Source organism: Ovis aries, chromosome 19 (assembly GCF_016772045.2).
Source record: "Ovis aries strain OAR_USU_Benz2616 breed Rambouillet chromosome 19, ARS-UI_Ramb_v3.0, whole genome shotgun sequence".
Taxonomy (NCBI): domain Eukaryota; kingdom Metazoa; phylum Chordata; class Mammalia; order Artiodactyla; family Bovidae; genus Ovis; species Ovis aries.
The window spans coordinates 54,210,385-54,224,459 of record NC_056072.1 but is presented as its reverse complement, the minus strand read 5'-3'; the positions used below and the strand labels follow the sequence as shown (position 1 = coordinate 54,224,459).

General features: G+C 53.5%; 1 protein-coding gene across 6 annotated transcripts in view; it reads right to left on the bottom strand.

Moving 5' to 3' along the window:
• Positions 1–14,075, bottom strand: part of ZDHHC3 (zinc finger DHHC-type palmitoyltransferase 3) — a 61,389-nt gene that overhangs the window by 16,047 nt on the left and 31,267 nt on the right. For 4 of the 6 annotated variants that reach the window (XM_060402618.1, XM_027957746.3, XM_027957745.3 and 1 more), the window contains 5 exons: positions 11,203–11,327; positions 5,030–5,126; positions 4,360–4,441; positions 4,160–4,255; positions 1,043–1,173 (listed from right to left, as the gene is read on the bottom strand). In XM_060402618.1, the coding sequence (XP_060258601.1) occupies positions 1,043–1,173; positions 4,160–4,255; positions 4,360–4,441; positions 5,030–5,126; positions 11,203–11,327 (531 nt within the window). The remainder of the gene's footprint in view (positions 1–1,042; positions 1,174–4,159; positions 4,256–4,359; positions 4,442–5,029; positions 5,127–11,202; positions 11,328–14,075) is intronic. The other 2 variants (XM_027957747.3, XM_004018524.6) reach the window with 1 other exon arrangement.

Genomic DNA, 14,075 nt, shown 5'->3' with positions numbered 1-14,075 from the left:
TGGCATCCTGACAGCCGGTGGGGCCAGATGGTCACCTCTGGGTTCCCTGCAGGTCTCACAGACAGAAGCTGGTCTGTGCATTGCACAGACACACGGCTGGATGAACCCCATCGGCTACTATTTTTACAGACACTCTTATAATGGTACTAATAGTTATAAAAGAAAAAAAGGTGCTGAGAGGCACGCAACCTTCTAGGCCACCGGGAACTGCCCCAGATCCCAATGATGGTGGCTTGGCAGCCGGCATACCATCCTCCTCTGCACGCTGAGTCTCCACACCCTCAGCGGTGGGGCCACAGCAGCAGTGAAGGCTGAGTCTTCCTATGAGCCTCCAGCTAAGGCTGACTACCCAAGCAGCCAACGTCCCACTGAAGACCCCGAGGTGACTGTTGAGGATGGACTCACAACCTCCCCCCAGAACTCAGACTACCCCTTCTGCCTGGGACCCTTCACTGAGACCCCAAAGCCAAAGAGGGAACAAATGCCCACATCACAGCCACGGACTGGCCACCAGGAGGCTTCTGGACGCCTTAGGAGGGTTTAGAGGTGGCAGCGGTGGTGCCAGGGGTGGGGGCTCCAGCAGTTTTGAAGCTCCCAGAGAAGGAGTTGTGAACGGGCGGAAGGAGGGGGTAGGCGGGAGGCCGCAGATGGGGACCAGAACCGGCCTTGCGCCCACTGCTCTGGGGGTCCCCGCTGGGCTGTCTCCTGACCCCACTCTCAGGATCGGATCGGAAAGATGCTCTCACTGGGAAGCTGACCCTGCCTGTGCCATGCGGGGCAGGGCACCCTTTGTCCATCACCCTTCTCCAGGCCCATGGCCGCTAGACAGAAAGGGCACCCCAGTGCCTCGTAGAGTGACACAGAGCTCTGGACAAGACTGAACCTTCATGGGAGGTGGGGGGGGAGGGGAGGGGCTCGTCACAGAGAGGCTGCTGGGCCCCATACCTGTGTGACCTGAGTGCCCAGGTCTGACCTGCAGGCAGCCCCCCGCCCCACAACCCCAGCCATGGAGGGAGTGGTGGCAGGCTGCCCCCGTGCTCACCGTCTCATCCGTGCAGATGGAGTGCACCTGGGTCCCGAACATGACGGACGTGAAAATGAGGAAGAGCAGCCCCTCGAAGCAGAGCAGGATGAGGAGGATCACCGTGGTGGGCGGCGAGAAGGAGCTGCACTCTGAAAGAGAGGGGGCACGTGGGGCTCGGGGCTCCGCTCTGCCTCTGGACCCGCAGGACTGGGTTCCTCGCCGGCCTCCAGGGCCCCGCACCAGCCCCCAGCACCATGAGCTCGCACTAACACCCATCACAGCCCATGCGTCGGGAGTCGCCTGCTTCCTTCTGCCCTTGTCTGATGTCTGCCCCGCCCGCTCCACCCCCAGGCTCCAGAAGGGCAGGGACTTTCTGTTCGGCTTGGTGTTGGCCATCAGCCTTGGAGGGATGCCTGACAACAAAACAATCTGGGCGAGAGCTTGGGGCGTTCTGAGGTTAGTTTTCCTTTCTGTATTGTGGAACGGTCGAGGGTTTGCGAGAGGAATTCTGCCCGACTCCACCTTGGCCCAGCATGAGCAAGTGGATGCTGCTCCCAGACAGGGGTGCCATGCTTCCTGATCCCCTACAGCTACCCCGGAGCAGTGGCCTGGCCACCATCCTGGCACAGCTGCAAGTACTCTTCTCCTGGGCTGGCTGTGGAACTGCAAGTGGAGTCTGGGGAGGTGGGAAGCAGATCGAGGGAAGGCGGAACTGCCTCCTTACCCTTCTCTGAACATCAGTTCAAGATGCCCTCATCCTGGGGGATTCCTCTTACATGAGCTGGATGCCCCACTGATCCAGGGCTGAACAGAGATGGTATTAACTGCACAGACAGCCTGTACTCTGGGGACTGTCGGGCACCTCCCCTGCCCTGAGATCAGAGGAACTGGGGGCCTCAAGCCACCTCCATCAGGAAATCCACTGATGGAGGAAATCCACCCCATCTGGATGGACCACAGGCAATCCAGGGCGTGCAGGTAAGAGCCTGGGTGGTGGAGTCTTCCAAACAGGGCAGGAGAAGCCCGCTCCGGACTAAGGCCCGAATCACAGGCCCCCTTCTTAGCCACGTGACAGGGTAACTTGCTCAACCTCTGTGAACACCGACTTTTGTCATCTGCAAGGTGGGGGGAGTATCTCTCCTACCCTGCAGGCTTGTTACAAGGTTGAGATAAGGCCCTGCTGACAGTCCCCTGTGCACTAAGTGAGAACACGGAAACAGGGGTCCCAGCCAACTCCACTGCCCCATCAGCGGCCCTCAGTACTCTCAGCACTGCGCACGTCTCTTCCTAAGGGCATGAACTCTACTGCGAGGGCCCCACCCTCACGACCTCTTGTGAAGAAATACCAGAGAGCTTGCTTCTCTCTCTCTCTGCTGGGTGGGGACACATAAGGATAGGGCCATTTGCAAGCTGGGAAAAGGGTCCTCGCAAGGGATAGAACTGACTGGTACCTTGATCTTGGACTTTCCAGACTCCTGAACTGAGAGAACTAATGCTTAAGCCTCCCAGTCTACGGCATCTTTTTGCAGCAGCCTGAGATGACCAGCACGCGTGGGGTTTTTCTTCCCCCAGACGAGGCCAAGCCAGGTGGACCAGCGAGACAGAAGGGGCAGATGCAAGCTAGGAACAGAGGCTAGAAGAATCTCTTAATACCTGGTCAGGAGCTAAAGATCCCTAAGAAGTCAGTACATGCAGGAAGAGCAAGACTCATAAAAAATGATGACACGAAGAAGGGGACCAATCAATGGTAAAAGGGTAGAAATAAGATGTTTCTGCTCAAGGTGTTTGTCTCACAGACTGTGTGTGAAAGAAGGAGCCCGGCAGGCAGCCTCTCCTCAACCCTCCAGCAACCACAGCAGTCTCTCCCTTATCCTTGGTTTTGCTTTCTGCAGTTTCAGTTACCTGCAGTCAGCCTTGGTGCAAAAATATTAACTGGAAAATTCCAGAAATAATAAGTTTTAAAGCGCAAACTCTCCTGAGAAGCATGATGAAATCTCACACCTGGCTCTGTCCACATGAGACGTGAACCACCCCTTTGTCCAGCACGTTCACGCGGCACATGCTACCATTTTGGTGACCAAGTCGACTGCCATGGTATCAGAGTGCCTATGTTCAAGTAACTCTTATGCTACTTAACAACAGCTCCAAAGTGCAAGAGTGATGATGCTAGCCATTCGGATACTCTCTTACTGTGCCTGATTCACAAATTAAACTTTATCATAGGTATGCTGTGCTGTGCTTAGCTGCTCAATCATGTCCGACTCTTTGTGACCCCATGGACCACAGACCGCCAGGCTTCTTTGTCCATGGGGATTCTCCAGGCAAGAATACTGGAGTTGGTTGCCATGCACCCCCCACCCCCACCCCGAGGGGATCCTCCCAACCCAGGGATCAAATCCAGGTCTCTGCATTACAGGCAGATTCTTTACCATCTGAGCCCCCAGAGAAGCCCAAGAATACTGAGTGGGTGCCCTATCCCTTCTCCAGGGGAACTTCCTGACCCAGGAATCAAATCGGGCTCTCTTGCATTGCAGGCAGATTCTTTACCAGCTGAACTACCCAGGAAGCCCCTATCATAGGCACATCTGTATTAAAAAAAAAACACATTGTGTATGTAGGGTTCTGTACTATCGGAGGTGTCAGGCATCCACGGAGCGTCCTGGAACATGCCTCCTGCAGATAAGCGGGGACTACCATACTAAAAATTGTTTTCTTATATCTTATTTTTATTCTTCTTAAAAAATTTCAAATTTTAATTATACATTCAGCATCTATATTTTTCCCCTCAGGATTTATGCAGTCTGGTGATCGGAGTTCCCTCCTCAGCATTTGCATCTTTAAACGAGATACTTCAAAAGCAGAAAGAATTTGTCTACAATCTTAACATACATTGGTGATTAACCAGTTAAAAAAATTATCGCACACAAAAACACCCAAATGAACAAAAACCCCACATATGTCCTAGTCAGAAAGTTAAAAATGGATTTCTGCAAGGTTGGGATGCAATGACCTTCAATTAAAGCTCTTCCCTTAAAGGCATGGGTCTGCTCCTGGGATGCGCTTCCCTGCTGGGGGGCCTGCATTTTTCCTGGGCCCGCTCAGACCCAGGAGGGTCTGTCCAACTCACAACTTTACCTGTGGAACTGACTTTAAGGGGCTGCTTTATTTCATGAAGAGACATTCGGGCCTCTGCTGTTTCTTCCCTGGTCAGTCCATATGCTCGCAGGAGATCTAGTAAAATGAGGTCGGCCCCTGGCACCAGGACAGAGACAGAGAGCCCACCCCCGCTCCGGTCATGCACCCCTCCTGGAGCAGGGGTCCTGGCGTGTACTCACTTGTCCAGTCTTCTTCAAAGCAGTGCAGGAAGTGGAATCCCACCATGATGAGGGCGTGCAAGGAAATGAGAGCTATGTACATCTGCAACAGGAAAGCAGGGCAGACGCCATTGCTGAGAGAACTGCCTGGCCGTGCGGGAGCCCAGGACGCGGTGCTTGCAACCTCCCATGCAGGAACGCTCAGGCCGAGGGCTGAGCAGGGAGGGGCCGGAGAGCCACCTGGTGGTTCCCCGCCGCCGGCCTGCGCCCCCAGGTCTGAGGTGCGTGGCCATTCCCTGGGGGCGGGTGGGGCCTGGGCTGTCCTGGAGGCTCCTGGCCCACTGCCTCTTCTCACCTGAAGGGTCAGGGCACTGACTGCCTGCGGTCCCTCCAGCCCTCGATGCTAAATGCCCTCCACCTACCTGCAGCTGAGGGAGGGTGGCTGCCTTCTTGGCTACTGAGCTCGACACCAGGCCTGGGAGCCCAGAACACGGCCCTTTGCTTAGAGCTAATCAGCTGGAGGCAGTTTCTAGGCGCTCGAGGGAAGGGCGTGGGAGTGGGCCCGTGTGGAACCAGGGAGAGCTCTGGCAGAAAGGCAGAGGTCTGCGTGGCCAGGCACCGTGCTGCCAACAGCAAGGCAAACAGCGAGTGCTCCCCGCAGGGTGGGGACAGCATTCGGAAGCTGACTTACTGTAAACAGGACGAAGTACTTCTGGTTGTTCTCGCCGACACAGTTATTGACCCAGGGACAGTGGTGGTCCATTTTCCGAATGCACCGCTTGCAGACGCTGAAAGAGCCGCAAGGCAGACCTTGAGGGGGGGTCCCCACGGAGGCAGCAGGGTCAAGGGGACCTAGAACCCACGCTCCAGCACCACTCCTCCCCAGCGGCCCAGCGTTTCGCTGCGTGTGTGCTGGAAGGGCCTGGAAGGGACAAGACCCCCAAGGTCACAGTCATTCCAGAAAGGGGGACAGGCGGCGACCCCTGAGGCCTCTTATCTTGTTTCACAAAGAAAAAGGCTGGAACTGACTCGCCTGAGAAGGACACTGCTCCCCTGAGGGAAGAGTGGGCTGAGACTCTGGTTTACTGAGAGGACAGAAGAAAGCAGCAGTTCCAAAAATCTGACAGGACGAGATAGGACAGAGCTACTCCTCATTTCCCCCAGAGGCCAAAACCCCTAAGGGCGGGCCTGATGGAACTTGCCAGAGTGTGGCTGACGAAAGAGAGAGAGAGAGAGAAAGTGAACACTTGAAGAGTTCAGAGTGGAGTCAAGAACCGCGTGTCACGGGGCTGCAGGAAGTCCCCCTCTAAGGACCTTTCAGCTCTAAGATAATATCCACTTAGCCGAAAATAGCAGAAGAGTCATCTGAGCTTAAGTGTTGACCAGAAATCCCACTAATTTGCAAACAGTTATTAACCTGTTGCTGGGATAGTTTTTGGCTTGGGACTATTCGAAGCTATGATGTTTGATTAAAAAAAATGCCCTCCCCTTCCCTTCTGGACGACACAAGTAACAATCTGAAACAAGAGCACAAAGCTTAAATAAGGGCTCGAAAGCAGCTGAAAGCAGCTATTCCCAAAGCTCAAGTTCAGGAAGAGCCATCTGCCAACAGATGGACTCAAAGAGAACCGTTTCTTTTTCAATTCATTGAAATAGCCTCTGTAACAATTTATCTTGGGGGCATTACGTGTTCAAAACAGTTTGAAATACTGTAAATACAAGCTTGTTATATGTATTTTTGAAAGGCCCTGAGTTCACACCAGCTTTTATTTCCACTAGTTTCCATAACCAACTTTATCTCAGGTTATGACTGAAGTCGGCGGGGGGCTGCAGGAGAGCTGTTCCCGGACTACAGGTCAGGAAGCACAGACTACTCCGAAGGGGTGTGGCCTTTCCAAAGCCCAGCAGGAGCTCTGCTGGCAAGGCAGACCTCTCCCCCCGCCGCCCCCGCCCCAGAGGACACGTAGGGAAAGTGAGGAGAGATACTGGCTCAGACCAGCGGGGGCGTCAAGCTGGTCTCCACCCTCGTTCTTCCCACAGCTTCAGAGGCTCGTGATAACACAGGCCTGTGGGAAATGAGCACACTTCAGAGATGCTAGCCCAGCGCCAGAGTCTCCTTGGGAGCCAGAAAGGCAGCGTAAGAAAAGGATGCATGAAAGGGACAGGGAGAGCAATAAACCGAAGGCCAGGTGCCAGCACCAACACCTGGTCAACCTCTCTGTCTCCAATCTGGATGAATGAATGAATGAGTAGGTTTTCCTTGCTCCCAGTGTACAATCCAGCAAGCCCCGACGAGCAGGCAGCTAAGCTTCCTGCGTCCTGGGCCTCACGCAACACATTCCCACCGTGGAACCAGCCCTGTAGACCATCTTTTCCATGTCCTTCCTCAGCTCTGGGGTTTCTCAACCCCCCCCCCCCACCCCATCAAGGGAACCCCTGAGGGTGGCTACCTCCCTGCTCTAGGCTCTTGAGCAGCTTCTCTTCCACTCACACTATTTTGCAAAAGGGATTTAAGGTGGGTGCTCCAGGACAGTGTGTGCTCAGTAGAAGAGAGGTGCCAAGGCACCTGGCATCCTCTGAGAGCTGTCAGAGGCATGTGCTCAGCAGCAGAAAGGTGCCAAGGTGCCTCGCATTCTCTGAGAGCTGTCAGAGGCTAAGCGAATCTGTCCTCTGCTCTCCCCTCGCAGCCTCCATGAAGAGGCCAAGTGTGAATCTGGGAAGATGGGTTTCACCATGGGCGAGTCTCTCTGGGCAGTCAAATCAGAACACGGCTTGTCCTTCCGGGAGCAGGCAGGAGTACAGCCAACCGAGAGCTGCAAACGCTGTCCAGAGTGCCGGTCTCCGAGTTTCTTGCCTATTTGCAGAGACAGGACAGGCCAAGACGCTGCCCCCACTCTGGCTTACAGACTTGTTCAGAAGCGGGGCTCCTGGGTCGAGTGGTGGCGCACATGGGTGGGGAGGTCCATCCACGCAGGAGGCTTGGAGGCTCTCTTCGGAGGCCAAGAGACCCATGGCCCATGAACACCTGGTCTGAGCGGCTGTGGGACTGGGGCTGGGAGAGTGCCAGGGGCAAGGCCTGGGGTAGGTCTGCAGGCCGCCAGGTGAAGGATGCTCCAGGCCCTGGGGGAGACTGCCCTCACTTGCCTGGATACTTCATTCCAGGCACCAGCCGTCAGGGGGAGGAGGAAAAAATGTGGGCCTTCCACAGCCCTTGACACCCCACTGACTGGGAACTTACACCCCAGAGCTAGCCTTTTGCCCAGTCCCCAGCGGGCAGGAGGCTCAGTGTCCCTTCCCCCTGACACAGTGGCCACACGGGCTCCCAGAGGGTCCTCTCTCCATGCTCACCTCCTGGTGAAACCCACCACCCCTGGCTCCTCTCCTGCTCCAGCTCTAGCGGCTCCCGTGCGAGACGCTGTGGGCACAGGCACCTCCTAAGCGCGCTATGGCAGTCGCTGAAAGGACCAAGGGTGCTCCCTGGAGGTTATTTTGGGTGCTCCTGACTCCAGGGTCCCCCCAGGTCCCTCCTGGTTTCAGATGAGGGAGGGGGCTTCTCCCCTCCTCCTCCAGGTTCCCTGCCAGTGTCCATCCCCAAAGCACCTCCCCGGAAAGCCTGGAAGAACCGGACAAGCTCACCGGATCCCATGCGCTCAGGTCTCCTGGGGCCCGTGCCTCCTCCTCCAGGGAGACACAGGGGCCCTTCCTTGGCCCTCAGGCTCCAAGAAGTGGCTGAGGGCTTCTGCCCACCCTCCCTACAGCGGCACCCATCAAGCTGTATCTGTCCTGCCTCGCTGGTAAGCTCGTGAGTCAGGGCCGTCTCCCCTTCACCACTATAGCCCAGAGCTATAGCTTAGCTTAGCAAAGGTCAGCGGAGTGAAGGCTCTGACACTACAGATGAGGAGACAGGTTCCACCGCCCCAGGCGGGGACACCACAGCACAGAAAGAGAAAGGAACACAGCTAGTAGGTCCCAAGGGGACCATGCTCTGCGTATAGGCTTTCATCTCACACCTCATTCACTGTAATTAAAATTATAAGCAAAAAAGACATCTCCAGCATTCTGGTCCCAGCTCAGAAACAATCTGGGGTAAGGCCGTGCCCAGGTGGCTTCCCTGGTGGCTCAGATGTAAACAATCTGCCTGCCGAGCAGGAGACCAGGGTTCGATCCCTGGGTTGGGAAGATCCCCTGGAGAAGAGCATGGCTACCCACTCCCATATTCTTGCATAGAGAATTCCCTGGACAGAGGAGCCTGGTGGACTAAAATCCGTGGGGTAGAAAAAAGTCGGACACCGCTGAGTGACTACACAATAACAACAAGTGCTCAAACAGGGCACGGGAAAGACGACACAAGCTGGCAGGGGCCTAAGCAGCCCACAGTGGTCTCAGCCTGTGTGTGTATGCGTCCATGTGTGTGTGTGTGTTGGGAGGTGGGGAGGAATATGAGGTTTCGCCAAGGTCAGACATCTCCACCTCCTTGTGCAGAAAGAACCTAACACATGGGAGGGGGGTTCATGTTTGGGATCGCATGTACACCCGTGGTGGATTCATGTCAATGTATGGCAAAACCAATACAGTATTGTAAAGTAAAATAAAGTAAAAATAAAAATTAAAAAAAAAAGAACCTAACACATAAGCCTAAGGCCCTGACCATCGTGTCAGCATGGCCTGCCCACCCTGAGGACTTCCACATGCTTCTGTGGCCCTCGATGTCAAGAAGAAAGCAGCCTGGTTGGAAGAAAGACCCACTCACAGACCACCAGGCTGGAAGGAACACCCACAAGCCAATGTCAGGGAATATGCGTGGCACCCATCAGAGCTGAGGGCAAAGAGATGGTTTCAAATTCCACAGACTCTTCCGGGAGAGAAGAAGCAGAGATCTGGGCACAAACAGTGGCCCCTTCACCCGAGCAGGAGGACTGATGCCCACTCTCTCCAGCAGGGCAACAGGCCCCTTGGCTCTACCAGCCACAAGCCCAGCTCTGGTGTGCTGGGGACTCCGCTCACCCAAAACCGTGGGTGCCTAGACGGCCCGGGCCACCGCGAGCTATCGCCAAGGAATGGCTGCCAGCACACATTTCCCGAGACAGGAACAGGCCACGCACAGGCACTGTCACTCGAGTTTCTCTGAGTTTGAGTTTGTTTACTAGCACTCAAGAATACCTCCCTCAGATCATCCTGCGGAGGAAGTGAGGAGGAGGCGGAGAGGAAATGCCCGGCGGTGGGGAGGAGACAGAAGAGGACCACTGTGGTTGCCCGAGTGCTTTCTACAAAGCTCACCCTTCCCTGTTTCTGGTCCAGCCTGTGTAAACCCAGCACATCCCCAACGCTCACACATTCTTCCACTAACAGACAGATATTCATATTGAATCCTCACGAGCTAGGAGGAACAACCCTTTTTATAAAGGAGAGAGCAGAGGCCCTGAGAGATGGTCCCCGGTGTGACCGGGACAGCACTGGCCTTCCAGTGCTGACCTGAGCATCGCTCCACCACACCGGGATACCCCGAGGAACCACGGCACCTGGGAGGTGAAGGCAGCTGGCTTCCCAAGCCTCGGGGGTAAGGCTAGATGGGTGCCTCCCTCTTTGAATTAGTTTCTAATATAGATCTCAGAAACAAGCTGACCCAGGGACAGAAGACCCCACGGAAGACAGCAATTCCCGTGGCCTCTGCCCACCTCGGCCCGTACCCTTGAGAAGTAGCAAGTAGCTGAGGAGGGCTTCAGCTTGCTCTCTTAGACAAACGGAAAGACAGCCAGCCTTAATTCCTCATCCGGGGAGACTCGGTGCTATGGCGAAGCCATCTCTGGGGGTGACCACGGGAACGACGATGATGAGATGGGGTGGGCTGAGGTGCCCGGGACATAGCAGCTGTTGGGAGCCAACCATGGCACCCAGATGTGGAGACTGACTGCTTATCTCCGAGAGGTGGGCAGCGCAGCCCACACAGAAAAGCCACCTTTCAGCCGCTCGGACCTCTCACAAAGCCCAGATGCTTCCACAGCATCAGGCCGACGATACCTTCTGACACTCAGAGGCAGTTCATTCCTCTGCAGCCCCTCTCCAGCCCCAACACACTCATGTGAAAAAGGGACCAAGTAACACGCTTGTATTTCTGTAATTCAGCATTAAAGTTCTCTTGTCATGATGAAGCGCAATATTTACCTACAAGTTTATTTTTTTTTTGGCACAGAAGACTCAAAAGAACAAAGAAATCTGAAAACCAAAAGGGAAAAATCACTGCACATAAAATGGGGAAATGGCGTTTTTGGCTGAATTCTGCAATGGTCAGGCCTCTAGAAGTTTTGTTTTTAAGAAAAGTTGTTCTTTTCCTTCAAGGATAACCCCTTCGTTTCTCTCTGGCCATCCACGTTAGCACGACCCACCCACCCTGAGGACGCCCATGGGCTTCCATGGTCCTCAATGCCAGGAAGAAAGCAGGTGAAATCTCCAATTTCTGTGAAACTGGACCTGCCCCTCAAGGACGTCAGGCACTAGACATGCCCAGAATGACTTTCTACAGCTTTGCCTCGAGCACCCTTCACACAGTAATAAAGCTGTGAGGCAGGAAGGGCAGAAATCCACTCAGTTTCAGACATGGACACGGAGCGGAGAAGGGCGAGGGCCTGGGTGGGGCTCTCCAGCCAGCGTGGCAAAGCCGACTCGTGTGATAGGTGTCCTGGGCCCAGACCCAACACCCTTTCCCATCCCTGCCCGCCTGTGGAGGCGGGAGGGAGAGCTGCAGCGGTCACTGCGTGCCTAGAGCAGGGTGCATTCAGAAGTCCTGCGGGTGATGGCGCCCGTCGGGGAGTGTGGAGGGCTGAGGCGGGGGCAGGGGCGAGCAGGGCCCAGGTGGGCACAGCGTACCTGCAGTGGTGGGCTCGGTCAGGCTTGATGCTGCAGCACTTGGGGCACTTGTACACCACCTGCCCGGGCTTCAGCTGCAAACTCTCGATGAATTCCTTAGTGGCATTTCCTTTGGGGACTGCCCCCTGTAAGGAAGAGAGACGTCGGGGTCAGGCTAGGGATGCCCTCGGTTGCGACATACCACAGAGGCGGCCATCATTCCAAAGTAGCAGCTCCACGCACGAGGACAGGACATCTTCATGCCAACAACATGGGGATTCCGTTCAGAGTTATGCCAACACCAACGATAAGAATTTACCTTGGGAAAATTACCCTAGGAAAAGTGAGTAATTGTCCACACCGCACAGTTACATCGCTTCTGATGACCTTTTTATTTCCATGCTACAAAAATTGTTTTCACTGAATGTATCCTCTCCTATGTACCAGTAAATATTTCACTGAGGATCTGACTTACTAACTACTATTTTGGCCTACATTAGATTTCCCAGGGACTGCTTCAGTTCTTGTGAATGTTCACTGGGGATTATCATATCAAACAGTCCAGTTCACCCAGGTCAAAATTCACAGCTCTGAATGTTACTGGGTTCTGCTTAAAATGGAATCAAGGGTTATTTTCTTTTTTACCAGGACTGTCGTCATGGACTGGTAATCTGTGTTTTCTCCTTATGAATCCACAAGCAACTGTGAACCACTGCCCTCAAATATTCAACATGCTCTCCACACCAAGATGCTGAAAAGCAGCTGTGACCCAGGAAAATGATCAGCTCTGGGGTGGGGGGGAGGCTAGGGGTGGAATGGAGTAGGGTGAGGGTGGAGCATACAAAGGGGCTAACCTTTGTAGTTTTTTTTTTTTTTTTTTACGAAGCTGGGAGGTGAACACATGAATGGTCATCATATTATCCTTGATACCCTTCTGACTGTCTCAAGTAGTTCATTATAATTTTTTCTAAAAGTTCAAAAGAGAAGTAAAAAAAAAATCTGGTCTGCAGAATACAGATACCAGAAGAACAGACACCAGAAGAACTCATCACAGAAATTTTAAAAGCAAACAAACTTTGGTAGGCAAGGATTACCTGGTACATATAAGGTTATTTAGGACATAGTTGGGCGGACTTCCCTGGTGGCTCACAGTGAAAGAATCCACCTGCAATTCAGGAGACCCAGGTTCAATCCCTGGGTCAGGAATAGCCCCTGCAGAAAGGAATGGCAACCCACTCCAGTATTCTTGCCTGGAGAATTCCATGGACAGAGGAGCCTGGCGGGCTACGGTCCACGGGGTCACAAAGAGTTGGACATGAATGCGCGACCAACAGCTGACATCACGTACGCCGTGAAAGTGCACCGTCATTGACACAGGAAACACCTATGGCAGACTGTTACAGGGGAAAGCAGATCCTCAAACAGCACGCAGACTACAAGCCCATTGTGGTGAAGATCACACATACACAGATACGGACGCACATGTGCGTGTCAAGTATTAATGGTTATCTCATGTAGTAAAATCACAGTAATTTTTAATTAACTTATATTTCTTAAATATTCCAGTATGAACATGTGGCTTCTACAATAAGGAAAAAAAAACTCATTTGAAAAACCAGGAAAAACAGATACTCAGGAAGGAGCTATCCAGAGCAGGAGGATGGGCAACTTTCCTGGATTTTGCAACCGAGGTGCTGTGACGTGTCTCATCCCGAGACAGCTGAGGGTCCCCGTTAAGGCACCAGTGGAGCATCAGGGTCTGGAAGTCTTCAGAGGCAAACCAGGGCCCAGACCACCCTGATGGACTTTGAAAGGGGCCTGGGAAGGGCGCTGACCCAGGAAGAAGGGTTGCAGGAAAGTCCAGAGGGCTGCATGTTAAATTCTCTTTAATGTAAAAAAGCAAGTGAGTTTGGGCAACCACGTGACCTTTCATGGATTCTGAAGCCAAAGAACCACATCTGGAAGTCACTGTCGTCACGCGTACAAGGGAAAAGCACTAAGAACACCGTCTCCCCAAGGAGATGAGGCAATGGGGCGGGTTTCCTAAATGGAAGTTGCTCTTGGTTTCTTCCCTAGGTCCTGTGTTTCAGGTCCCTGCCACCAGAATTTGCTGTAAACCTCAGGAGACCCCTCTCCCCCCATAACGGCTACAAGAGCTTTACAACACCAAGGGCAACCGGAGCTGTCTTTTGGTCTTCTCATTCCCACCTGCTATTCCAGACCCCAGCCAGAGACACTTCGATTCAAGACCACAGTCTTTTTTTCCAAAAGTTTCCCCTCCATGAAACTCCCTCTTGCACACATCTGCTTGGAGGCACACTCCCATCCAGGCGAGACCCCACCCACCCAGGAAGCCCCCCTCGCAGAGCTAGAGACAAGCCGGACCAGTCCCTGAGCTGAGGGATCTGTCCTTCCTCCCTTTCTCTGTCCTTCTTTTTTTTAAAAAAAACAAAAAAACAAAAAAAACCAGGCTCTCCTGGGCTCATCTCCACAGATTTCAGAATGTACTAGTTCACAGTAAGGAAGTTTGTTCCATTTGATTCTTGATAAGACGACACGGAGTTGGAAGGCCCACCGAGACATTTCTGCCGGTGACTGCACGGTTGTCGCACTTGCATGAAGAGAAACACTCTCTACGTCCACCCACCACTTATATCTCACAGGGATGGCTCAAAGCTTCCACGTTACCGCACCCCGGCCGAGCAAAACTGACTCATCTTTTCCTCATTTCCAAAGTAATACTTGTTCAAAACTTTTAAAAATGCAGAGAGAAGAGAATTTTAAAATGGGGAAAGCCCACCCCTCTGATTCTATCATCCAAAGATGAGTACTATTAACATTTTCGATACAGTCTTCCAGTCTTTTCTCCTTGTACACAGTAAGCTGCGTGTGCT